The sequence below is a fragment of the Eucyclogobius newberryi genome, unplaced genomic scaffold (assembly GCF_026437365.1).
Source record: "Eucyclogobius newberryi isolate DKJ021-1_F unplaced genomic scaffold, fEucNew1.0.hap1 SCAF_9, whole genome shotgun sequence".
NCBI lineage: Eukaryota > Metazoa > Chordata > Actinopteri > Gobiiformes > Gobiidae > Eucyclogobius > Eucyclogobius newberryi.
The window spans coordinates 19233111-19260163 of record NW_027316532.1 but is presented as its reverse complement, the minus strand read 5'-3'; the positions used below and the strand labels follow the sequence as shown (position 1 = coordinate 19260163).

At 40.6% G+C, this 27053-nt stretch overlaps 2 protein-coding genes across 3 annotated transcripts in view; one reads left to right on the top strand and one right to left on the bottom strand.

Annotated features, from left to right (window-relative positions):
• zmat3 (zinc finger, matrin-type 3) overlaps positions 1–448 on the bottom strand; it is a 36323-nt gene extending 35875 nt beyond the window's left edge. Inside the window, exon 1 of the mRNA XM_072439390.1 lies at positions 214–448. Coding sequence (XP_072295491.1) covers positions 214–406 — 193 coding nt within the window. The 5' untranslated portion in view covers positions 407–448. The remainder of the gene's footprint in view (positions 1–213) is intronic.
• An 11306-nt stretch (positions 449–11754) lies between these two features.
• Positions 11755–27053, top strand: part of LOC140353899 (phosphatidylinositol 4,5-bisphosphate 3-kinase catalytic subunit alpha isoform-like) — a 37046-nt gene continuing 21747 nt past the window's right edge. For both annotated transcript variants that reach the window (XR_011925934.1, XM_072438674.1), the window contains exons 1-9: positions 11755–11862; positions 13155–13323; positions 13469–13595; positions 15317–15526; positions 17965–18059; positions 19298–19453; positions 21115–21360; positions 22897–22982; positions 24171–24276. Coding sequence is in view for 1 of the 2 variants with exons in the window: in XM_072438674.1 (XP_072294775.1) it covers positions 11807–11862; positions 13155–13323; positions 13469–13595; positions 15317–15526; positions 17965–18059; positions 19298–19453; positions 21115–21360; positions 22897–22982; positions 24171–24276 (1251 nt within the window). In the remaining variant the exon portion in view is untranslated. The remainder of the gene's footprint in view (positions 11863–13154; positions 13324–13468; positions 13596–15316; positions 15527–17964; positions 18060–19297; positions 19454–21114; positions 21361–22896; positions 22983–24170; positions 24277–27053) is intronic.

Below are 27053 nucleotides of genomic sequence, written 5' to 3'. Positions count from 1 at the left end.
CATCTCCACCTCCTGACACCACCTCCACCTCCTGACACCACCTCCACCCCGACACCACATTCTGCACCTCCTGACACCACCTCCACCTCCTGACACCACATTCTGCACCTCCTGTACCTCCTGACACCACCTCCTGCACCTCCTTACGTCTCCTCCTTCACCTCCACACTTCTCTTCCTCTTCCTCATTCATCCACGACCCCGCGCTCCTCACCTGGCAGCCGGGGGAGGTAATGGCCGCTGTCCCCGTAGTTGACAGCCGGTGGCGGGGTGAAATTCCCGCAGTATTCCGCGGGGCTGTGGTGGTGCAGATGCGGACGGTGCTGCTGCTGCTGGTGGTGGTGGTGGTGGTGATGGTGGTGGTGGTAGTACGCCGCATCCCCGGTTTTCAGCTGCAGCGCCATCATCGCACTCTCATCCCCGACTGACAACTTCTCCTGCTGCTCCAACAACCCGTGCGGCGAGTGCAGAGGAACGAGGGAGGAACGAGGGAGGAAAGAGGGAGGAGAGAGGGAGGAGAGAGGGAGCGAGGGAACGAGGGAGGGAGGGAGAGTCTCACGCCACCGGAGCAAGAGTATGAAGCTGCACTGTGAGGACTGCACTGTGAGGACTGCACTGTGAAGACTGCACTGTGAGGACTGCGCTGCTGCGAGGTCCTGGAGATGCTCTGGTCCTGATGGTGGAATCCCACTTAATGATTGGTGGTCATAAATTTATGATAATTATGTTATACTTCATTACCATGTACTGTACCTGAAAAAATGCATAATACATGTCTCTTACTTTTGGCTTCTTTTCTTGTAAAAACAATCACTATGAGAATTTTTAGCAGATTATAAATATAAATATTTCTCTTTCCATGTACTATTAAATGCATAAATAAATGCATTATCATAAATATAAATGCATAATCATAAATTACCATGAATCACTATAAAAGCATAAATGTTTAAGGTTGGAAAGTACAGCTTGCAGTAGAGTGTGGTTTCACTACAGTTTTTGAAAGTTTGAAAGTTGTAAATCCTTATTACTTGAAAAACAGACATTCAGCTGTATGAATTATTCCTTTTCATCTACAAATAAATAGCATTGCAACATTTAGCCCTATCAATTACCATAAACGCGTGTTCTATGTTGTCACTTCGACAGAAACAGGGAAAGAGAAGCAGAAGCAGAAAGAAGGAGACGGGACATGTGAGCGCGGACCTCTCAGCGCGGTCTCCACTGCGCAGCCTGCACTGCGCAGCCTCCGCCGTGCGCGCACATTCACCCGGAGTGTGACCAATGCGCATCTCCAAACACCAGTGCGCATCACATCCTCCCCGTGCCACACCGATCACCGCAAAACGCACATTCCCCGCACGAAAAAAAACGCATTTACATCGCCCCGTCCCGTGTTTCTGCGCGTATGACGTCGCGGTCCCGCCGGTTTGACGCAAGGCCCCTCCGCGTCACGGTGGTACGCTCCGGTTCTAAAGCCACGGCGGGTCCTGGCACACGGCGTAAATATGTCGCACCCGTGGATGTATAACGGACCGTCTTCCCCACGGGCCACCCGCTGCGGCACGCGGTTATTTAGGAACCGGAGCCGCGGTAAACCGAGGCGCGCGCTGAAAAGATAGAAGCGGCGACAATTAGTGGCAATAAGTGTCCCGTGAGTGAAAAGCCAGTGTCAGATGCGAGTCACGGAGACATTAGGATGATTAACACTTTACTCTGCTGCTTTGCCGTGTGAATATCATCAGAATGTGCATCACTGGCTCTTATGATGATGTTTTCTAAGATGTGCATATCGTTCATAGTGACGATGTTTATGACTCAAAATAACAAAGGGGACAAACTAATGTTAATCTGCAAATAAGGATGACACACACATATTTAATCTGGTCAAATTCAAAATCATCAGTTTCACAGGATCAAACACGGCTCTGTCATGAGAGACATGGGGAGCGATAAGGGAGGCATACAGCATTCCTCTCAGGTGTGTTTGATCAGGTTCTTCTCCAACACTGAGGCTGAAGTCACTCCAGTCTCCCTCGCTCCTTTATTTGTAAAAGAATGCTCAGCTGTCCTGTCTAAAGCCTACGGGCCAATACTTCAATAACTTTAGCCTTATTGCAGAAGTCAGTGGGGAATTAAGTGTATGACATGGTGAAGATGTTTTATGTGGACGGCCCAGTCACTTTACCTCAGTCACTTATTGTAGGCCACGCCTCTTTTTAAAGCTTTATTACAGTTTTTATTTTAAACTTTTTTTATTTTATTTAATATTTAAATGTACTTGTTGGCTACTTTGTTGTTGCAGTTTTCCTCTTGTAGGACAAAGTGTACTTATAACACTTCTAAACATGACCATTTCCCCATTAAACTAACCAATACAAATGTCACGCAACTGCAAACTTTAACTTAAACTTTCGTTTTGACTGACGGCTGTTAAAGGTGCATGATGTCACTTTTCTGGTGGAGGGTCGGCCTCCTGCTGTCTCCAAGTTATTAATCCACTAATCATGGCTAATGATCGTCGTCGTATGTTGTTAAACATAATTGTTTCAATGGACTAAACAAACTCTCAGTGATATTACTGAATCAAAATGTCAAGTTTTCATTTTCATCAATAATACCTCTCCTAGAAGCCTCCTGTCCATATTTAAACCTTTATTTCATTAATATGTTTAAAAAAGTCGTAGTTTGATTAGTTGACAAGTTGAAAAACACTGCTGAAATAAAATAATTGTTCATCCCTCTTCTATTTTTTTCAATTTTTATGATTTTGTCTGTATGTCTGTTGACCTTTGTGAAGCTGTGCAAAGCATTCACACTAACTGTGATATGGGAACTAGCCTGTGGCTAAAATCTGGCATATTTACATTTATTTATTTATGTATCTATGTATTCATGTATGTATGGTCCTTAATATGCACTGTTCCATTTATAAATAAATAAATATAATAAGTAAATGACTGAAAGTGTATGGTATCTAAATAAATGTAAGAGCTCCTGCTGTCAGTTTAGTAACTTATGATATGTCACTGTTTGTTCTAACAAGCTCTTTTTGTAAGAGTTTTAGAGTCTGCAGAGTCCAGATAACAATTACGATTATCAAATTACAATTATTATTATTTTTGTAGCTGAATGGTCGGTTAATCGCCGCAGCCCTGTACTACACATGCACAGCAGCTCATGATAACCGTGTGTGAGGTGCATTTACAGCAGACTTCCCCCCGCGCATGAGGCGTGTTCTCCGGGAGAGGACGAGAGCGAGAGCCGCCCCCCCCTCCCCCCCCCCCCCCCGGAGCCAGAGCATCTGCCCCAAAACATCACCAACATGCGGCTCTCTCTGCTGCCTCCACCTGGGAAATAACCAGCCTCCACCTCCTCCCTCACCGCCACGGGACACTCCTGCTGGCTACAGCGGCCTGGCTCCCTCAGCACGCCGGGTGAACACCCCGCGTCTCCCGGTGTGCGCGGAGCTCGGCTCGGCTAGCGGCGAGAGCTAGCCGCGTCTAGCCGGAGAAGAGGCTGAGGAGAGCGGGCAAAACGGCTCCGTACCTGCGCCGTGAAGGGGATTCTTGCATCCATCTGATTCTGTAAAGGTTAGTCTGACACACCGTTGCCTGAATTAATAGCTCATATTGAATGTTATTGTTGAATATTTGATTTAAATTAAGCAGAATAAGGATGACAGTTATGTTAGCAGCTAGCGTGTTAGCCTCATGTGTTTATAGGAAGAGCAATAACAAGGGTATGACCATGTATCTGAAATAATGTTTATTTTTTATTTTTTTATCTAAGGCTTCAGCACTTTTTTTTTTCAATTTTCTTTTCTTTTTTATATTTTTATCCAATTAAAGGTTGACATATGGTGAGAGAAGGCTTCATGATATATATTATTTACATATAAAGTGTATAATGGATGAAAGTCAGAACCTCTTTATTCTACTTTGACATTTCCATTCAATAACGCAGCTGAAATTATTTTGGCATTTGTTTCTTTGTCCAGTTAACAATTACAATTATCGAATCATAGTTACAATCATTCCGATTAATCGAAACACATTTTAAGTTGCCAGTAAATGGACGTTATTTCTGAACTGCCAGTCGCCAAGTCACATTATTTATGTTTTCTACGGCGCACGTAAACGCTCTCAACACGTTGTTTCAGCGTCTTTTGTTTTCACGCGCACCAAAAATCTAATTATCGAAATGTCATGTGACGTCCGATGCGAGTAATCTGATTTCTGTCTGATTGTTCACACTTGTGCCGGTTTTGACGAGGAAAGCGATGCACCAAAAACAAACAAAAAAGCTAATGTCATGTGGCACAGACAAAAATGAAAGCAAAAACATTACAGACGGTCATTCATTCAAAAAACATATATAAGTCGCACTGAAGTATAAGTTGCACCAGCCAAAAAATGTATAATAGAGAAGAAAAAAACATATATAAGTCGCACTGGAGTATGAAATGCGGTTGCAAGTGTGAAAATAACAAACAATATCACATATAAGTCGCTCCGGAGTATAAGTATACAAGTATGAATATAAGTATAAGTCGCACCCCGGCCAAAACTATGAAAAAAAGGTGCGATTTATAGTCCGGAAAATACGGTACTCGCGTGCATGTAAACTATTCTTGTCTGTTTTTTTGTCTGGTCGCAGGCTGAAGATGGATTGAAAATGCAGGAAGGAACTGTCCCGTTGCCGTGTGACTAGGACAGCTCGCTCAGGTCTGTGTTTATCCTGTTCATGTTTTCTTTCCTTTGCGGTGTTTGCCGAGACAAATCGAAACCTCTGGAAGCGACGGTCGTTATTATAATAGCGGCGTTTGCATCGTAACAACTGGCCAAGCCCTTTCTGAGCAACAAACACGTGATTACGACTTATTGCAATTGTGTTTAGCAGCTGTCGTAAAACAACACTACAGGGCGTGGAATAGAACTGATTATATTTGTTTTTATTGGTAACTAATCTTGTGTTTACAGCTGTGTTGGAGCAGCGCCTCCTCTGTGTGAACTGCTCCTGTTCAATATCCGTTTGGGAGTCAAGGAATAGACCAGTGATTTTACCAATTTTCTTTATTTTTATTTTTAAAAGATGAAACTCAGAACAGAACATGACCAGAGAGCAAAATCCCAAATAAAAAAGACAAAAAGCAAGTTGCACTGAACAGAAAACACAAGCACGGCACGGAATGAAAATCATTACAATTTTCAAGCTTTTTTTTCTGGATTGATCTTTTATTCATTCACATTCACTACGGAAATCAAGATCGATCAAGAAATTGAGTGAAAGTTTATGGTATCTTCATTCATTTCTGATTTTGAACATTGTCAGTTTAGTTGCTATTGCTCTTAGTATCAATACTGTATCCTCTATAACACAGAAGTTCTGATGGAAATGTACTGTTTTTAAAATGAAAATGGTTTAAAAAAATAAGAAAAACACAGACGATGTTTAAAAGGTTGATTTTATGATTTTCCTGATTCTGTCTAAATTAGCTCTGATTTAGTCTCGGTTTTGTGTTTGATAAGAGTTTGACTAACATATTAAAGGAATAATAGAGGATTTTTGGCGAGCAATCTGAGCCTCATTTCCTCGTGGCATGGAGAGCCGAGTAGTTCTCCCACATGTCAATCATTCCCTGCGTGCTACTGCACACCTGCAGTCTCTTCCCCAGCATAGCTGCACGTTTCCATGGCTGCACATGCGTGGTTGATATGCCGGTGTGTATTTAGCGAGTTCCTTCAGTGTACAGTACAAAAATTAAATCTTCGGAGACGAGAGATGTGATGCGATCCGTCGCGCTAATAAACAAATGCACGTGTAGCAGCGTGTAGCTCACGCACAAGGTTTGTTGTTTCTTGGAAACAACAAGAGGGTGGGGGGTGAGAGTGCACATGCATACATGTATACATGCACATTTTATAAAAAGGGACTAACAGTCGCTTGAGTTCTCAAATCTGCAAAAAAATCCTCTATTATTCCTTTAATTTGTTTTTAACTGAACTTGTGGCAAAAAGTAAAATAAGGACCAAACGAAGTCTACATCAGGACTAGAACCGGACCAAACCATGACCGTTCGTCGTAAACCTCAATAAATCGGCCGATGCTGTCGTCGTAATTCCACCAATTTACTTATGTATTCTGTATTTTATTTGGATTAAACAGATCTATGTGGGCAACAAAAGAAAGAGGAAACTATAATGGACTGAGTCAGCTGTGGTTTTATACTGACGGGACAGTTTTACTTATGAAGATGCAGTTTTAGTACTTCTCTATTGCCGTTTTTTTTGCCAGATCATAAATATTGCTCTAGCTTAATTGCCACTCACATTTAATCTATTAAATTCTGATGTATTTAGACAAGAACAGCCCCTAAAACTCACCCTTAGCAGGAAAAGCGTTACAGATGAGCCCCAGTAAAGCTCTGCGTCTGCTTTGTGTACGTAAACTGTCCATTATAAACCTCATTTAGATGCAAACGCCGCTGTCACGTTCTGCTCTGACGGCGAGGTGCTTGTTCCGCGGCGAGTCTTGTGCTCGTGTTTGTTTTTAGAGCGTGTTTGTGCCCGGGCCCAGGGGTTTCTCTCCCCCTCCCCACTTCCTGTGTTTTGAGGAAGCGTCCTCTTTTGTCCCGAAGGCTGTATCTGCATCCTGATCGGGCTCGGCGTCGCTCAAAGGCCGGATTGTTTCCACTTGGGCTGAACCGCGCCGCTCGCTTTTGCTCAAAAAAGAAAATAAATCAAAATATCAGTCTTTATAAATGACATATAGCAGAAGTGGGTTGTTACATTTACTTTTAGCAGTTTTCTGACGCGAAACTCTCACTTCTGCTTGATTACTATTGCGTTTGAAGTGACAGTATTCTTATTTGAGTGAAATATTTGCTTCCTCTTCACACTGTGAGTAAGTGACAAACGTGTTATGTCGACAATATGAGCAATTCTTTGGAAATATTAGAATCTGTGCCTTATTAGGCCCGAGCGCCACAAGCTGGCGAGAGGCCTATTAATCTCGTAAGGCCGTGCGAAGCACGGCTGCGAAAGTGCGCACGTAGTGCGCACGAAATCGAGCGCGAAGCGCTCGCCCACTTCCAAACACTCACTAACGCACTCCTCCACTCATGCACGCCCCGTGCATACTAATTAGTTGTAGGAAAATGGAACATTACCGTTGTAAACGGGCGAAGCCCGTGCAAAAGTTCGCACTAAACGAGCACTTTACATTGGGATGACGACCGCGAAGCGGTCGTCATCCCCATATAAAGCACTCATTTGCGCTAAGTAGCTCACGAATACGTTCCCCATCTCTTGCATGTTCCGTGCATATAAGCATGTAATGCAAAAATTGAACATTATTACTGTATAGAGGGCCAAAAACACAAAGTGGGCGGAGCCCACTCAAAATTATCGAAAGTACCCGTCAGTGACCAGGGACCCACACCATGAGGTAGGAAAGCGCGAGCGCTTTCCGAAAATGTATAGTTTATGATATTTGAAAAATGGGAAACATTGTTTTCGCATCGGAATATTATTCTTTCTTTCTTTCTTCTTCTTCTTCTTCTTCTCGGGACCAACCCCCCTATTTTTCACCCAGTGAACATTGACGAAAAGTCACAAAAATTTGCACACCTCTAAAAATCGTGCCTCTCTACATTCTGGCTATTTCCCTTTTCTAAAATAAAAAAAATTGGCGCGTCAGCGCCACCAAATGTACCAAAAATGCATTGAGAGATGGGAAATGACCCAAAAAAAATCTGATCGTAGAATCATGAAATTTGGCGCAGAGGTAGATGGTGACAAGAGAAGTAAAAAATATTATTACGGCAACGCCGTCCCCCGAACCAAATGTCGGCCATATTGCTTCAAAAATGGCTAAACATGACTTCGGAGTTTTTCCAAACGTCGTACTTTTACGAACTCCTCCCAGGGCGTTGGCCCTAAAAAGCTGAAATTTGGTGAAAATGCTACTGAGGAGTGGGACATCAAAAGTTATCCAAATTACATTGATACCTCTCACGGTCTCGGTGCGGCGAAGCCGCAAACTGTAGCTAGAATTTCAGAAATCTCCCATATTTAAAATTTCTGCCGTTTGCGCAGATAAAGTCCGAATTGCGTCAAATTAGAATCAGTTGTTAAACTCTTTGCCCTAAACCTACTTGAAGTGAAATAAATTCATTTGGCGCCACAGCGCCCCCTACAGCTTTTATATGGAGGTTAAATGTTTAGTTTTGCGAAATTATATGAAATTTGACACACAACTCAATTTTGGCATCCCCATCAAAAAAGTCAATGAGACCCATGTCATAATTGTTATGGCGTTGCCGTAACGATGATCGAAACCTTTCATGTTATTCCAATGGGGAAATCGCCAGAACATGTTTACACTTTAGACTTTCACAAACTCCTCCCAGGGCGTTAGACATATTAACCTGAAATTTGGTGAGACTCATCTTCAGGACCATCAAAAGTTATCCACATTTTCATTCAAAGAGTCACGGTGTCTGTGCGGCGAAGCCGCACATTTTGCCAAGAATTCAAAATAAAATAGCTTTTTGATGGTAAAACAAAGGGGAGAAGATGTGACAGCGTCACAGATTCAGCAGTAGGCGTAATAAAAGGACAATTGGGGCACGTTAGCGCCCCCTCCTCTTGCGGCGTGGCGGCGGTGTGGCGGCGGCGTGGCGAGGGCCGATCATTGCCGCTTGCGGCTATATTTCTGTGTTATTCTCATCAATCTCATACATAGTAAATACATCATGTTCTCATCCCTCGAGCAGTAATTTGTCCCAATACTTTTTACCTTACAGTGCCTATGACAGGTTTTTAAGATTTTCTAATTTTGACATTATTTGATGTGTTTGTACCTGTTGTACATATAAATTATAGTTTTACAACAATCGAGCAGGTATTTGTGAAAAATGACAGGAAGTGACATCACACTAGGGACACTCATTCCAGTCAAAGTTTATGCAGAATTTACACAAAGAAAAAAGCTTTTATGAACCTCTAAACATGAATTCAACAAAACAAAGTCGCTCTCATATATTTTTATTTGTCTTTTTTTTTTAAAATATGACATTAGATGAGTTTTTGCAGAGTAGTTGCTGGGTAATTTCCTACTGTGAAGTCATCAATTACAAACAGGAAATGAAATTATAATATATATTTTTTTAGCCAAATTCTAAATATATTTATCTCAACATAACTTTAGTTCAATGAGTCGTCCAACTGTAGGGGGCGCTTTAACTCATATTATTTTTGTGTAACGTTGCGTTTACTTGAGTTGACTTGTCTATCCATAATGTTTTGATACGTAAGCTTTTTCAACTTCAAACACTATCACTTCTTCAACTAAACTTCCCTGTTTCCATGGAGATGTTATTGCTTTGCCTGGAATGTTCCACAGTGGGGCATTAAACGTGGAGGTGACGGCCTCGTTTAGAGCTGATATTGAATGTGATATTGCTGTTATGTGCTGGGATATCAATGTTATTGGACAATTTTATTTATTTTTTGTTGTTTTTTTGGCCTTATTTGGAAGGACAGTGTAGCGTGAAATGGGGGATGAGACCGGGGAAGGACACGCAGCAAATTGTCAAGCGCCGGATTTGAACATTTGACAAAACCGAAACTAAATCAAGGCTAATTTAGACTGAATAAGAAAAATAATGCCCTTTTCAATATACCGTATTTTCCGGACTATAAGTGGCCAAAAAATGCATAATAGAGAAGTAAAAAACATAAATAAGTTGCACTGGAGTATGAAATGCTGTTGCAAGTGTGAAAATAACAAAGTACAAATATAAGTATAAGTCGCACCCCGGCCAAAACTATGAAAAAACTATAAAAATAGGGGTATCTATTTTAGAAAGAATACATTTCTGTCAAATGAAGAAGCTTAATTTGTTGCTATATTGATTATTGAGATAAATTATGTATCTAGCATCTTGAACAACAATAATTTCTCCACGGGAAAAGATTCATAGTCGTTATGTAGCTGCCTTTTTAATCATGCTGTGCCAAAAACCAAAACATTCAGACACTGAAGCAGAAAACACAGTCTTACAGGGCGGAAACAATTAACTAATTGTGACTGTCCGACTATGAAAAAATATTGTAAACAGATTTGATAATCATAATCGTTATCTGGATTTTTAATGACATAGACCAGGGGTGGGCAAACTACGGCCGGATCGGCCGCAGGGCCGCTCAATCCGGCCCGCCAAGCTTGTTCAAGTAATATTTAAAAAAAAAAAAAAAAAAAATTCTTCCTTTTTTTCCCTCAGGCATCTGTCTGCACATGTATCCTTAATACCTATGACGTGAAATAAATTAAATGATAGATTCAATAGCCTATATTTGACAGAAAAGTGATATTTTATTTTATATTTAATTTTTGGGATTTTTTTTCACACCAATGATGGCGGGCCGGCCCTCCGCTACTTGCCTGGATTCGAATATGGGCCTCGGAGGAAAATAATTGCCCACCCCTGACATAGACAATGCCATTCCTAAATCAAAATGTAAAAAAATCTTAAAGATTCTCTTTAAATCTTAAAAAAAAATCCTCTAAATTGCAACTGTCAGTCACCATATTTCAACTTAATTTGGTTGATAATGTATTTAAATGTCTCACTGTACAATAAAAATAATCCTTTGACTAGTTGATTAGTAAAATCCTTTTATTGTCCGTATTGTACAGTTTATTGTCTGTATTGTACAGTTTATTGTCCGTATCGTACAGTTTATTGTCCGTATTGTACAGTTTATTGTCCGTATTGTATAGTTTATTGTCCGTATTGCACAGTTTACTGTCCGTATTGTACAGTTTATTGTCCGTATTGCACATTTCATGCCGCTCAAGCTCATATTCTGTGCCTTATGAATCGCTCTGTTTACACGGCTCCAACACACGGCTCCAACACACGCCACACAACACGGTGACTCAGGCCCCCGTCGTGACACATTCTGCTCCCTGTGGCCGGATCTGGCACTGCGAACAGTCGTTCCGAGCCAAAAACAACAGATTGGTCACGGCGACGGGAAAATACACAGAGAAAAACACGTCGCTGAATGTTTTGTTGTTGTCAAGATAAAGTGAAGGCTGTCTAATTGTTTTTCTGTGTAGATTACCGTATTTTCCGGACTATAAGTCGCACCAGCCAAAAAATGCATAATAGAGAAGAAAAAAACATATATAAGTTGCACTGGAGTATGAAATGCGGTTGCAAGTATGAAAATAACAAATAGTATCACATATAAGTCACTCCAGAGTATAATCAATAATCCAGCCGAACAAAGTCGAAACAAGTTGAATTAAAGCGATTCTAGCGCGTCCCGATTGTACAACTAAAGTAGAACATTTTTTACTAAATACAAAAGATACAGAATACAAAATACAAGTAGATACAGAAGTAGGAGAACAGATAACTTATAGAAAGCTTAAAAAAAAAAAACACTCTTAATAGAAAAACTCTAGCTTTTCTTGTGGAGAAAAAAAGTCCATAATATACACTACACTATTTTTACAGTTGTAAGCGATGTGCAAACGGAACATTATTACAATTACTTGTTAAATTGAGGAAGAAGCGCAGTTCCTCATCATACATACATAATAATAGTAGTGTGAGCTTTATGTAACCAGACAAACCTTCGTCCAGATAGAGCCGCTCCTTTACCGTTTGCAGTACAAATCTACTTTTCAATGATATAACAGTAAATGTATTTCTGATGGTCCGACGTTCTGGTCTTGCAGGTTGCGCTCTCGGCCCGTTCTGTGCGAGGTGGCGACGCACAGAGGGCGCGATGCCTCCGCGGCCGTCGTCGGGGGAGCTGTGGGGCATCCACCTCATGCCCCCCAGGTAAGCCGCCCCACGCTCACACGCTCCGGCTCCGTGGAATCAGTCAAGAGCGATACGCACTCACAAAGATAGTCGAGTCGATACGATGCGGGTAGAAAAGAGGCAGAAAAGAGAGAGTGAAGACTGTGGGCGAAGCTTCCGTCCGTCGCTGATGGAGACGGGGGAAACCAATGCATCCACAGACATGAGCGAATCAAAGACATCACGTGGAGAAATAAGTCATGAAATGGGGGTGTATATCTCCCAGCAGCACATATCGAGTACCGTATTTTCCGGACTATAAGTCGCACTAGAGTATAAGTCACGCCAGCCAAAAAATGCATAATAGAGAAGAAAAAAACATATACAAGTCGCACTGGAGTATGAAATGCGGTTTACTGTGTGAAAATAACAAATTATATCACATATACGTCTCTCCGGAGTATAAGTATATAAGTATAAATATAAGTATAAGTTGCACCCCGGCCAAAACTATGAAAAAAGGTGCGACATATAGTCCGGAAAATATGGTATATTCTAAAAAGTGTTTGACAGGTTAACAGTTCAGAGCTGATACATGATTCATAACATTAGACATATCTACAGTTGTCGTGCTGCAACGTCTTGAAATGTTGTGTTTCAAGTTAATATCATAGGTGTTGAATACATTTTTCCAATTACCGCAAATACTACGTTACTTTTTACTATTGAACATTTTTGATGAGAGCCAAAGCTACCCTCGTGTATCGAATCGTGACAAAACTGTATCGTTGCATCCCTAATTCACACTGCGTTCAAAAGATCATGTGATGTTAACACAGAGCTGCTGACGTCCAGAGAAAATAAGTTCTACACAGACTAAAAGGCTTTCTTTAATGGACAGGTCAAAAGCCTTTGATTTTTATTGAAAAACTTAAGTAACACAGTTTTTCTTGTGTTAAATGGCAATTATTAAAACTATACTGTTTATGTTGAGAGAATGAATATTGAAATCCATTTTTATTAGTTGTTTTTTTTAAACATTTTGTGCCCATCGGCTTTATTGACGGGAAATTAGTGTGAAATGTGGGATGAGAGAGAAGGGAGGACATACAGTAAAAAGTCTGAGTCAGGAATCAAACTCACAACATTGCAATGACAGACCAGTATAAAGAGAAACCTTGTGATTGAAGTTTGTGTCGTACTGTGGCTGTGTGAGCTTTTTAAGTGATCTTTTTAAATAAACGCATGTGTAAAATGCATTTCAAGCCGTCACGTTCCCCTCCGAGGCCCTCATAAAACTCCCAAATGCTTTAAGCGCTCCTTCTGTTCAGGATCCTGGTGGACTGTCTGCTTCCCAACGGTATGATCCTGACCCTGGAGTGTCTCCGCGAAGCCACGCTCATCACCATCAAACACGAGCTCTTCAAAGAGGCTCGCAAGTATCCTCTGCACCAGCTGCTGCAAGAGGAGACGTCCTACATCTTTGTGAGCGTTACGCAGGTACAGGCGATCGGGCCGAGCACCGCTTTTACATCTCCGCTGCCCTTGGGCGGAGTCAAACAGGCCGCACTTGAACCAAAGAGTCGGCGGACGCCTGCGGGGCAACGGAAACTAAAGTGTTATAATACTGAGTTTTTTGTCGCAGGAAGCCGAACGCGAGGAGTTTTACGATGAAACGCGGAGGCTGTGCGACCTGCGGCTCTTCCAGCCTTTTCTTAAAGTCATCGAACCCGTCGGCAACAGGGAAGAGAAGATCCTCAACAGGGAAATCGGTAAGTAGAGCGCAACTAGCGGTTATTTTAGAGGTCAGCGATTCATTTTCCAATCAGTCATTTTTTATTTGTTGTTTTGGAGAACAAACTGAGCCTGATTCATCCCAGACTGTTTGATTTGACTGAAAATAAATGTATAATGTATGATAATAAAATACATTAAGAAAATGTCAGAGGGCTCATCCCATTGTAACAGAATAAAAATAAATGTTTTCAAATTAGAAGGCATTTATTCTGCCTAATGGCAAGTATCACAATAAGTAACTATAAATCTATCCTTTTAACAGCGAAACAGGATAAAAGTACATTTGACATAATTTAAGAAACTACAGTACCGTCACAACATATTTACATATTCCCTCTTAATGGCTGCTTTGGTCAGGTGCATCATAATTGCTTGACATAATTTCATTTTCTGGCTGAATCTAAAATGTACATCACTTTTCTAGCCTAAAAATAAACATAAAATCGTAAGAGTAAAATCGCATTGTGGTTTTTATCAAGCTGAAAAATTATGAAAAAGACTCGCACTGTCTGTGAGCGGGCTTGCATCTCCACAAACCTGACTCGTACTTGGCCTGGAGAAGGAAATGTAATGGAGAGGATTTGTTTGATCAGATCTTAAATTTTAAACACTACAATCTCATAAAATTCACCTTTTGAATATTTAGATTTTCAAGTCCTCAAAGTCAGAAGTCTCAATACAGGGTGAATTTAGCAAAGCAAGACATTAGCAACTGATCCAAGTTAGTGAATCTTACACTGAATTTAGAATTTGAAATTTTCACACTGAAAATGTGTTCAGAGTTTCATCAGCATTTTGAGGAGAACTAAGTAACATTTTTACTTTATTAAACACCCTTGTAAGTCCCTGTGATGGTTAAATATGTATTTTCGGGGCATTTGACATGGCCGTCGTCGCCCCCTGCTGTCTCTGAGTTGAAAATCAGCCGTGTGACATTTACCCGAAGACAACCCTCCTGAGAAACCCTGGCTCTTTTCTTTTCTTCTTTTATATATATATACAATGAACCCTCGTTTATCGCGGGGGTTACGTTCCGAAACAAACCCGCAATAGGCGAAATCCGCGAAGTAGAAACCTTTATTTTTTTACAGTTATTATACAATGAAATACTCCATAAAACATTGAAGCGCACGCGCGCTGCTCTCACCGGCGTGTCCCGCAGCGCACACGCGCGCTCTCACCGGCGCTCTCACCGGCCTCGCAAACTTCAATTTGGCAAGTGGTTTTACGTACGTGTACATATTAATCCATAACGTTATTGACACACAGGTAGAGAAGACGCGGAGAGACTGTTTAGCCAATCAGAATGCAGAACACAATGCATGATGCAAATCCGCGAAGCAGCGAGACCGCGAAAAGTGAACCGCGTTATAGCGAGGATCACTGTATTTGGAAACGTTAAATGTTTTTGTATGTGATCATACTGTCTTATTACAATAAAGAAAGAAAACAAGCTGCAGGGTGCGCTCTATCACCACAGATACTTAGTTCTGCTTTAAAATTTAAAGTCTGATGGAATAAAGAATCTATACATCATTTGGCATTTATCATCAATTATACGCCAAATGATGTATAGACACTCCGTATACATCATTTGGCGCATCATTTGGAGTATCTACTACATCATTTGGCCCATTTTGAATCGCAATGTGTTCAGAAGAGTCAGAAATTGAACGTGATTTCTTTGCGTCCTCAGGTTTCGCCATCGGGATGCCCGTGATCGAGTTCGAGCTGGTGAAGGACCCGGAGGTGCAGGACTTCAGGAGGAACATCTTGAACGTTTGCAAAGACTCGGTGGAGCTGCGGGACGCCAGTGGGCCGCACAGTCGAGCGCTGTACGTTTACCCGCCCAACGTGGAGTCGACCCTGGAGCTGCCCAAGCACATCTACAGCAAGCTGGACAAAGGTAACCATGGCGACGGCAGCGGTGGGATTCCTGGAGGGCGTGAGGCTTTCTGAGTTTTGCATGTTTTGTGTCTGTGAAGCCTTGATTTGACTGCTCTGGTTTTTTCCATCTCTAAAAACGTACGGATTTTTTTGTAGAGACGTTGCAATTAAAATGTGACTCAAATCAGTTTAAATGTTTTTGTTTTTTAAATTAAAGAACATATCAAAACTAACACAGAGAAAGGGAAACAAGACCAGACAAGCACAAAATAAAAGCAGCAGACATCCAATAAATAAATGAAAAAATTAAATAATGGCCTAGAGAAGCCTAAAAAAAATATCCCATTTTGTCCAAAGTCTGTCTCAATTTGAGTCCAAATGTGTTTTTTTCTGTTTTACGAATGTCCATTATAATAGTCCAGTCCTTGATCGTCGGTGCATTTTGGCCCAGATACATAGTTCTGAAATCCAGTGGAATTCCAGAACACAACAGAACTAGACCAGAAAGCGGGAAATAAATACACATACATATCAACTAAACAAGATGGCATTGAATTAAAGCAATGGTCCCAATTGGTCCAGAGTCTTCAAAATGTGTTCCACGTTAAGTCCAAATGTAATTTTCTGTCAAAGGTTTAATCTGTTTACTTCCAATCTTTTCCAATACCGTATTTTCCGGACTATAAGTCGCACCTTTTTTCATAGTTTTGGCCGGGGTGCGACTTATACTCCAGAGCAACTTATATGTGATATTATTCATTAGTTTCACACTGTCAACCACAAGAGGGCGCTCTAAGCGACACAGAAGAAGAATCTGCACTTCCTCTACCTCTGGAGTTTGTGGAGTTGTTTAGAAGTGACACAGAGGAAGAAGTTTTCAATGGATTTAGTGATTTGGGGTAATACTGATGCTTTAGTAAACTTGTTAGCATGTTCTTTATGCTATAGTTATCTGAATAACTGTTAATATGTTACGTTAACATACCAGACACTTACCACAGTTCTGCCTGTGCGTCATGTAGCTAAAGGTGTTAGCGTTAGCATACGTACACCTATTCACCATGTTCTCTCATCTGTTATTATTTTAAACTGCATTTCAAGAGGAAATGTCTGTTCTTGGTCTTGGATTTTATCAAATACATTTCACCCAAAAATGCAACTTATACTCCAGTGTGACTTATATGTGTTTTTTACTTTTGTTTTCTCCATTATGCATTTTTTTGGCTGACTTATAGTCCAGAAAATACGGGTACATGTTTTTTTCTTATTCCAGAGCAGAAGTCAAGATAAATGTGATCTGTGAGTTTAGACTGCAGATTCCAATCAGATTTAAAGATTAAAAAAAAAAAAAGAAGATTAGTCTATATATTATTGTATTGAGCTTTTAATGCAATCTATTTATTTAACTGTGCCAATTATACTTTCATTAATCCAGTTTTCCTGCAGCGATTTCCTCAAACCAGACAATTCAGCAAAGGTTTAGTTACACCAGCTCCTGAACGAATACTTTGTTGACGTTATATACACTAAAATGGAACTCGTTTGTATCGTGCCATCGTACAGTGACTCTGGCGACAGAACCAGAGCAGCCCGAAGATGAAGCGGCGACCTGTAAACGTAATCCTGGCATCAACAGTACCTTCTGGTCTTGTCTTCAATAAAGCGTTCACCATTCCGTCTATTGATTAGTGCCGTTCTCCCGCGGCGCGTTTGTCTCGAAACGGTGTCAACAAAGAGTCCCCAGACGAGCAATTAGCAGTTACTGTCCAGAAGTGACGCTGGGTTTATCGTCTCGCTCTAAAGATGACACATTACGCTTTATTTCTGGCATTTAGTAATAAAGGATCGCGTACGCGCAAAAGATTTTGCTCTAAAACGACAGATTTTTCTTTTCTGGAAAATGGCGCTTTTAAAATCCTTTCTTTCTTTTAAATCATTGCGGCGAATCGATGAGTTACGCATTTTTCATGACTTTCAGACTTTCAAGCATGCTAACGACGACAAGCATGCTAACGACGACAAGCATGCTAATGACGACAAGCATGCTAACGACGAGAAGCATACTAACGACGACAAGCATACTAATGACGACAAGCATGCTAACGAGGACAAGCATACTAACGACGACAAGCATGCTAACAAGGACAAGCATGCTAACGACGACAAGCATGCTAACAACGACAAGCATACTAACGAGGACAAGCACGCAAATGAGGACAAGCATGCTAACGAGGACAAGCATGCAAATGGCGCACTTCCTGGTTCGCGGACAAGAATTTATAATTAGATGCAGACAGCACGAAACGGTCTCATTTTAACCTTGTCGGGTCGGTGAAAACAGAAAATACAAAAGGAGTACGCAAAATAGTGATGAGAGAAACTATTATCACAGGGTTAAAAGCTATACGAACGTCGACTCAGCGCTGCGAGTCTCCTTTAATTTGTCTGTATTTGCAGGTCAGATTATCGTGGTGATTTGGGTGATCGTCTCTCCGAACAACGACAAACAGAAGTACACGCTGAAGATCAACCACGACTGCGTCCCGGAGCAGGTCAGAGAAAACGTTTACGCCGATTCTTACGTTACGATAACGTCTCAGTTATCGTAAGAACTTCGCTTCCGTCTCGTTTGCTTAATCGATCGTGTTAATTCCGACGAGAAGTCCACAAACGTTATTTTTGTTAAGATATAGGTACACACACTCACTTTGCTAATTTATGACCTAATGTTCTTTACTTGCTTAATCTGAGAAGACAATAAACAGCAGGGCTTGATCGATCGGCAGATTTTTGTGTCGGCGATTGGCCGGAATGTTGTCGATTTGCGCCAATGTTTTTGATTCGTGCTTAGAGTTTTATAATCCATAATACCTTTTGATCACTCTGCTAAATACGGCATTGTTGGCATAGTTAGCAAAGTTAGCAGTTAGCAGAGTTAGTAGCGTTAGTTAGCCGTGTTAGCATAGTTAGCAGAGTAAGCTGAGTGAGCATAATTAGCAGAGTTAGCAGCGTTAGCAGAGTTAGCAGTGTTAGCATAGTTAGCATAGTTAGCAGAGTTAGTAGAGTTAGCAGTGTTAGCATAGTTAGCAGAGTTAACATAGGTAGCAGAGTTAGCAGAGTTAGCATAATTAGCTAAAGTTATTTGTCAAAATTCAGGGTTTAAAGTTAAAGAAAAGTGTTATTTAAGTACATTTACATCCTTTGAGGCCCTGTGTGGTTTATTATAATAATTTGCAGAGTTTCTTCCGTATCTACCTTAGTTATAAATTATAAATATTCAACATAGTTTTTTAACCAGGGTTAGAAAGTGGAAATGAACAGCTTGAACATACATATTAATGAGCCGCATATGTTCCGGGGAGATTATGACGGCACAAATACAAAAGTATAAATCACACTTATTGCCAGTATTTAATCTTTAAGAGGTCGTCTTTGCTCAGTATAATTAAAATAACATGTTTATAATGATGCAATGGGCAAAAATGTGTGATTTTGTGATGTCAATGTTTAGTCCGGGTTGTTTTTAGACTACGGTGGGGACTTTTAGACCATAGGGGGCCACCATAGTCTCTTTTATTGATGGAGATGCGCAATGCAATGTTAATTAATTACATTTAAGTTGTCGTTCGTGCAAAATGACACAATTGAAAACGACTTAAACATCGACAAATTGATAATAGTCTACATTTCTGATTCCCTATTAAAACACATCCCCACAACAACAAATACTACTACTACTAGTACTAGTACTACTCGTAATAATGACAATAATACTGCGTTTTTCCGTCAGGTCATTGCAGAGGCCATCCGTAAGAAAACCCGTAGCATGCTGCTGTCTCCGGAGCAGCTGAAGATGTGCGTGCAGGAGTATCAGGGCAAATACATCCTGAAAGTGTGCGGCTGCGACGAGTATCTGCTGGAGAAGTATCCCATCAGCCAGTACAAGGTAACATCTATATTTAATGCTCTCTCCCTCCTCCTCCGTACAACACATTAGACCTAATATACTCCTGTTCTGCCGGACATTGCGCCTCATCACGTATTCATGCGATGCACGGCACATATATGTCGATTCGGGAAGTCTTGAATAATTAAGAAACCTGCTAAAAAGTGTAGAATAAGGTGCAGAAAAGCGGTTATTTCTACAATGAAAGTGCGGCCTACATACATTTTTTATTTCTATACGTGTATTTTTTGAGGTAATGGGGTCCGACGCTGCATTAACAAGGACCGTTTTATCACTTTACTTAACGGGCCAGTAATAGCACGGCAAAAGACTGGACAAAGTGTGTTAATGTGAATGTATTTGTTGCGCTCGAGTTCTACACATTATCAATCTGGGACGGCTCCGGTTAAAGCAGTCGGGAAAAGGCGGGGGGAGTTCGGTCAAATACTGCGAAGCGATGTGCACAGCGACGTAAAGCGGAGAGAGAAACCTTTTCTAAATCCAGTAGAGGGAAAAGTACAGACATCATTCCCATCCACAACTGCTGACACTCATTTTCACATGCATTTTAACCAGATTCATGTAAAAATATGGTGAAAATGGTGTAATAAGTCGAACCAGCCAAAAAAAAAGCAAAATAGAGAAGATAAAAACATAGATAAGTCGCACTGGAGTATAAGTTGCATTTTTGTGGGAAATTTATTTGATAAAATCCAAGACCAAGAACAGACATTTAATCTTGAAATGCAGTTTAAAATAATAACAGATTAGAGAACATGGTGAATAGGTGTACGTATGCTAACGCTAACACCTTCAGCTACATGACGCACAGACAGAACTGTGGTAAGTGTCTGGTATGTTAACGTAACATATTAACAGTTATTCAGATAACTATAGCATAAAGAACATGCTAACAAGTTTACCAAAGCACCAGTATTACCCCAAATCACTAAATCCATTGAATTATTCTTCCTCTGTGTCACTTCTAAACAACTCCACAAACTCCAGAGGTAGAGGAAGTGCAGATTCTTCTTCTGCGTCGCTTAGAGCCTAGAACGCCCTCTTGAGGTTGCCAGTGTGAAAATAACAAATAATATCACATATAAGTCGCTCTGGAGAATAAATTGCACCCCGGCCACTTATAGTCCGGAAAATACGGTAATAACAATCACTTGGAGTTCATAATGCTGCTGTTTTTGTCGTTGTTTGACATGTGTTGTTTTAGAGTCTCTACAGTCCACATAAGAATTAACGATGAATCAAATAGTCAATTATAATTATGTTAGGGGTCGATTAGTCACAATTATTCAAATTAATAGTTACAGCCCTACAAAACAGTCCATCCATATTTCTGTTAAAATAGGTCCAAGCCCGTTTTTCCACGTCCGTTTTGGTTTCAGATCCAAATATTGTGAGAGTTCATTTAGCTGCATAAGGTAACTGAAAAGAAAAAGGAACCGTAAATTGTTATGTCAGTGTTTATTTAAGCTGTGCCGATGTGCAAATGTGCAAAGTCTGGCAAAAACTGCTGCAAAACCGATTTCCCCCGAGGCCACAAATAAAAGTCTATTTTGTTCAATTTGACTTTCCGTTCCATTAAAAAACCTGGCCCCGGGTACTCTCGCCCCGGGGTTGACGCTCGTGCTTGTGTCCCCCCCCAGTACATCCGCAGTTGCATCATGCTGGGGAGGATGCCCAACCTGATGCTGATGGCGAAGGACAGCCTGTACACGCAGCTGCCCACGGACACCTTCGTCATGCCGTCATACTCGCGCCGCATCTCCACCGCCACGTCCTACATGAACGGGGAGGCCGCGTCCAAGCCGCTGTGGGCCATCAACGGCACGCTGCGCATACGCGTCCTCTGCGCCACCTACGTCAACGTCAACATCCGCGACATCGACAAGGTGGGACGAGAGCGAGGCCGCCTCCTGGCATTTGTCTGACTTGCGTTTTCCAGAGCAGCAGTGCCGTTTTGAGAGTAGAACGGTTCTGTTGATGGTGGATCAACATCTAAATCGTGCCAGAATTGTAGCTCTTAATTGTGCCATTGAGCTCAGAAATTAAAAAAAAAGATATTCGGTGTTTTCGAGTTTGTGTCGTTGTGCGATGTTGCTAAAGCTAGCGTGAACAAAAAACTACTTTCTGTTTATTGTCAGCGTTTTCTGCTTTTATTTCGATTCTCTGCACCTCATCGCCGTGTTTCAACCTGTCTTTATGTAACTCGTTTATTGGATTTAGACGCATCTTGAACTGGAACTATGATATTTTTTATTTGCGCTTCAAAGCTAGCGTACGTTAGCATCAGCCGTTTCCCGTTTATCAACTGATGCTAACGTACGCTAGCTTTGTTATTATTTTCTGTTTATATCTGCTTTTTGAAGCTTCGTTCTCACCTGAGTCTGCGTTCTCTCTTGTCAAATCATCTTTCGTCTCATTAACTTAACTTAATAATTTGAATTGTTAGAATAAACTATTTTGACAGACCTACACACCAGTAATTATCAGTTGTTTTTAAGAATATGTGCCTATATTCTACAGAAAATCTGAGTATTATCCACATAGTTTGGTCATCGTGGACAATGACATTTATTTAATCTTTTGTCTGAAACCTACATGTATTTTGCCGATGTTTTAAATGTATTATTTTTTTTCTTTCTTTAGTTTTACCTGTTCTAGCCAATTTTCCACTTGTCATTCTTTTCCATTTTAGAAGTTTTTCTTTCCTCTGCCTCGTGTCCCAACACACTCACGTCCTGTGGAAAAAAACATTCATTGTCCCATTCCAAACGCTTCAGGAAAACATGTTTTTATGCTTTACTGTGTCTGTAGCGCGTTGTAAAAATAGTGAGGCCGAGAGTCACAACAATATGACAATAAATACAGCGATTATTGATCTCTTGCACATGATAATCTACAATGTAATATTTAGAGATGATAACAAAATATTGATTATGTTTTGAATATTGTTTTTGAGATATCCTTTATTTAAAGTAATTAATTTATAATATAAAATGCTGCAAGAATGTTAACTTCCAATTAAGGGTAAAAACTGCGCTTTTGTGGGTCATTTTACAATAATTTCACATTTGTCTGATAATTAACCCTCAACTAACACATCTAATACATTTCTGTTTGATTAACATACCGTAATCGTGTCTCCATAACATTATAGAAACACAAAAAATATTAACCATACCTAATATCGCCACTTTTAAAAGCTCAAATACAATTTTGCTACATTATTTCTTTGTCAAACCACTTCATGCACATTCGTTTGCTCTTATTTTTGGGAGATAAACCAACAAATATTCCTGGAAGTACATCTTTACAGCAGGCTTCATCCTCAAATTAAGTCTCAAGAATTGCAATATATCATTATTTTGTCACACTACTTACCTTTACTTTCTTTATATGTGTTTTTACGGTCGGTGTTGTCGTAGATTTACGTGAGAACAGGCATTTATCACGGCGGAGAGCAGATGTGCGATAACGTCAACACGCAGCGAGTCCCCTGTTCTAACCCCAGGTATTTACATTCTATTTTACTCTTTATCCAACGACGCATGCCTATCATTGTCGTATTTTGGTACATTTTATTATCATTGCGCCTCGTTATTGTCGTTGCTATGGATGTTGAAATCCCCTATGATAACGACACGAAAGCTTTAACGCTCACTTTTAATTGGATTCCCATTGTCTACCTACTTTGGATTCCCATTGTCTCGCTGCTTATTGCTTTCCACTTTCACTCTATTTAACGGCAATGGTCTTTGAGGAAATAGGCAGAGCTAATTCTCTCTAAGCAGCTTCAGACTGGAGGCTAAGTTCGGCGTTTAGCACGGACGGGAAACTTTAAACGTGCGTATTGTGTTACCGTTGAACCCTCCGTGTACATGTCAAAAGAGAACTCCTCATTCACCATCGGCCTTTGTCTGAGCTGTTAAAACACGCGCTCGAAACATATCGCTTTGGCTCCAAATACTCACTATATTGCACAAAATACACATGGAATATTTCAACTTGAAGTTGTACAACTCTGTCCAGGTCCAATCAAAGTAACATTTTACAGTATCGATACTTGTTGAAATTGTTTTTAGTGATTTTAGTTTAGATTTTGTATTTGCTGTGATGTTTTTAATGTTTTCTTCAAAAACGAAATGTATATAGAAAAACACAGATACAGAGAAAAAAGCAAATAACTATCTGACACACGACCCACTTTTCCCAATGATCATTGAATATGTCCATTTGATATTATAGATGGGACGGTATATAATTTTCACGGTATGATAACTAAACATACCACAGTATCACGGTATTTTATAATGCTTAACAAAAACTAGTGTGTTTATATGATTCCTGTTTATTCCTCTTAATATGATTCCTTTTAAGTCCAACATACAAGTCCCATCTCGCCCCAAATTTGTCCATTTTCCAATTAAGTCTGAATGTCATTTGTTCCATTTGTCTGATGTTCATTATCGTCAGTCTCGTCCTTGATCGTCGGTTGTTGTTGTTGTTGTTGTTGTTGTTGTTTTATGGCGGTTGGCATCCAAGTGTTGCATTACCGCCAGACTTTATTCCTCAGACTTTGTCGTTGATCGTCGGTGAGATATAATTAATAAAGCGTTGTGGGTTTTCCTTTGACATCATTAGTAGCCGTTACTCTCGTTGGGCCGGCGTCCTTCTGCTCTGACGCCGTGTTTTCCTGCAGGTGGAACGAGTGGCTCACATACGACATGTACATCCCCGACGTCCCCCGCGCCGCCCGCCTCTGCCTGTCCATCTGCTCCGTCAAAGGCAGGAAAGGAGCCAAAGAGGTACTGCACACACCGCCAACGCCAACGGGGCCTCTCCGGGGACGCTCCAGGGACGCTCCAGCGATGCTTCCTTGGACGTTCTCCCTGGACGCTCTACTTGGACTCGCTCCTTGGACGCTCTCCGGGGACGCTCTCCTTGGACGCTCTCCTTGGACGCTCTCCGGGGACGCTCTCCTTGGACGCTCTCCTTGGACGCTCTCCTTGGACGCTCTCCAGGGATGTTCTCCTTGGATGCTCTCCTTGGACGCTCTATTTAATGTGCATGTGTTTTTGTACTTTGTGTACACTTTTTGTTTTGGTGCATGCCGTTTCTCATCAGATAGAAACAGTAGAAAATAAAAAAGTGGGATAAAAAAATTAATAAAAAAAGAAGAATTAGAGCTTATTAAGAACAGAATAACTGTCCCATTTTGTCCCACACAACTTGTTCAAATTAGTATATATTTCAAAACATATTACTCTACACTTTACAGTAATCAATCGAAAATGGTGCACATTCAGTTGTCGTTTTCATTTGCGCCTGGATTTGCAAACCTTCGCCGAGCCTCTCTTCTCCTCAGAACGTGCGTTTTGTCTAAATATTGAATGCGCACACGCGACTTGTTGGCCATGATCCGACTGACATTACACGGAGAGTCTGCTGCTCGGTCTAAAGTGTCCCCAGCGAAGGAGAGACGCCGTATCGTCTTTGTCTCTGTTTAATTACTAAACAGCAAAACGGGGTGGCAAAAAACATCAGCCGAAATATAATCACCACCGCACTTTTCCATTTACTCCTCGAGGGCACAACAGCCTACTGCAAAAAAAAAAAAAAACACATCACACTGTTAGGCCATCTGTATCAGTCACATGTTAGCTTCCATAACCAGAAGACTTAAATGTACTGCAGTTATTTCATGTAGAAGTAGAGGAAAATACAGTATTGTACATGATAAAAGCATCTCTTAAAGCGCCCCCTACAGGTCGGACGACTCATTGAACTAAAATGCAGAACGTATACATTTTAAATGCTGCTAAAAATGATTATGAAAAATGTCATCCCAGAATAGCTAATTTTTTATGTTTATAATTTCACTTCCTGTTTGTAATTGATGACATCACAGTAGGAAATTACCCAGCAAACACTGGGCAAAAACTCATCTAATATCACAATTTTTTTTCAATTTGACAAATAAAAATGTATGAGAGCGACTTTATTTTGTTAAATTAATGTTAAGAATGTCAAAGTTGTTTCTTTTGTGTAAATTATGCTTAAAGAGTGTCCCTGGTATGATGTCACTTCATGTCAACATAATGACATATATATGATTTTATACCAAGCGAGCAGGTATTTCTGGAGAAAAGTCAAAAAATATTATTTTTCGACTTTTCTCCAGAAATACCTGCTCACTTGGTATAAAATTATCATTTATATGTAAAACAAGTACAAATACACCAAATAAAGTCAAAATGTTTAAATCGTAAACACCTGTTATAGGCCCTTTAAGGTCAAAATGAGACTGCTGTGCTCTGTCTGCATTAAGCTATCTTATCAACCAAGAACCTAGAAATAATGCTGGTTAGTTGTATTTAGCATTTCTGTGACGGCAATACTGCAGTTTTATTCTGGTTTGAGATAAATCTAGTATTTCTGGAGTTTCGGCAATTGTTTTTCTTCTCAGTTGTACAAGGGCACATTTGCACAGTCCGGTGGCGCAATTGTGTATTACAAAGATGTCACAATAGCAGGTTTTAGTGAAGAAGCATCGGTGAAACGACAGTGAAATCTTTAATTTTCTGTCATTCCCATTGTCTAACGCATTTATAATCCTTAATTTTGTGACTATTTTTCCAAAAAAGAAAAAAACTAATACAATTTTCTGAATGACAATTGGAAGTATGACAAAAACAGCCAGATCAAAATGTACTTCACATTTAGATTTTAACATATTTTTTGGACTTTAAATTGATTTGAAAATAGTACATTTTGCTTCTAAAATTACTTTTTGGTTCTTGCAATTGTATTATTACTTGAATAATCACTATTATTTATTAACCTAATAAGCATGACATCCCTAATTATCCCTAATTACAAGTATATGTATGTTTAAAACAAGGCAAAGGAAACGTATTATCACTCAGTTAATTAAGCCTGTAATGACGGTAAATCGATTAATCGGTTCATGGTGGGCACCGCTGCTCTACTCAGATCCTCACGCTTCTTGACGAGGTTGTAGTTTCACTGAAGCCACATTCACAGCGAGGCTTTTTATTTACCCGCCTTGCGCCGTAACAAGCATCTTAACATCTCTGTCTGACCGTTGTCTCTGGAGATTATAACTAAAATAATGGCACACCACAAGCGCTTCATGAATCTCTTCTGCTGACGTTATATCTCTTTTATGGCCTGTTTGTGACGTAATCCATTAAAGCGCTGGACCGTGCGGTGTTTGCCGTTGTCCGATCCTTGTAACCAACACCCGCGGGGCTTGATTTTTCCCCTCCGTCTGCTGCAGAGGTGTGCGTGGGCAGAGTGTATCAATGAAAGCAGACATGGATATCGTAAAAGAAGCCGCACTGGTGCAGGACGGTCCCCCGCGGAGCCGGGCCAGGGCCGGGTCAGGTTAGAGGATGCTCTTTCAGCGTCTGAATTAAAGATTAAGATAATAGATACACTCTTTGTGCTTACTATAAATAGACACGTTTTGACTGGCCGTCTGCTCGTAACACTGCCTTTCACACCCGGGTCCGTCGCTGCCCTTCAGTGACCGCTCTGCAGGAAACGGCTCGTCCAAACC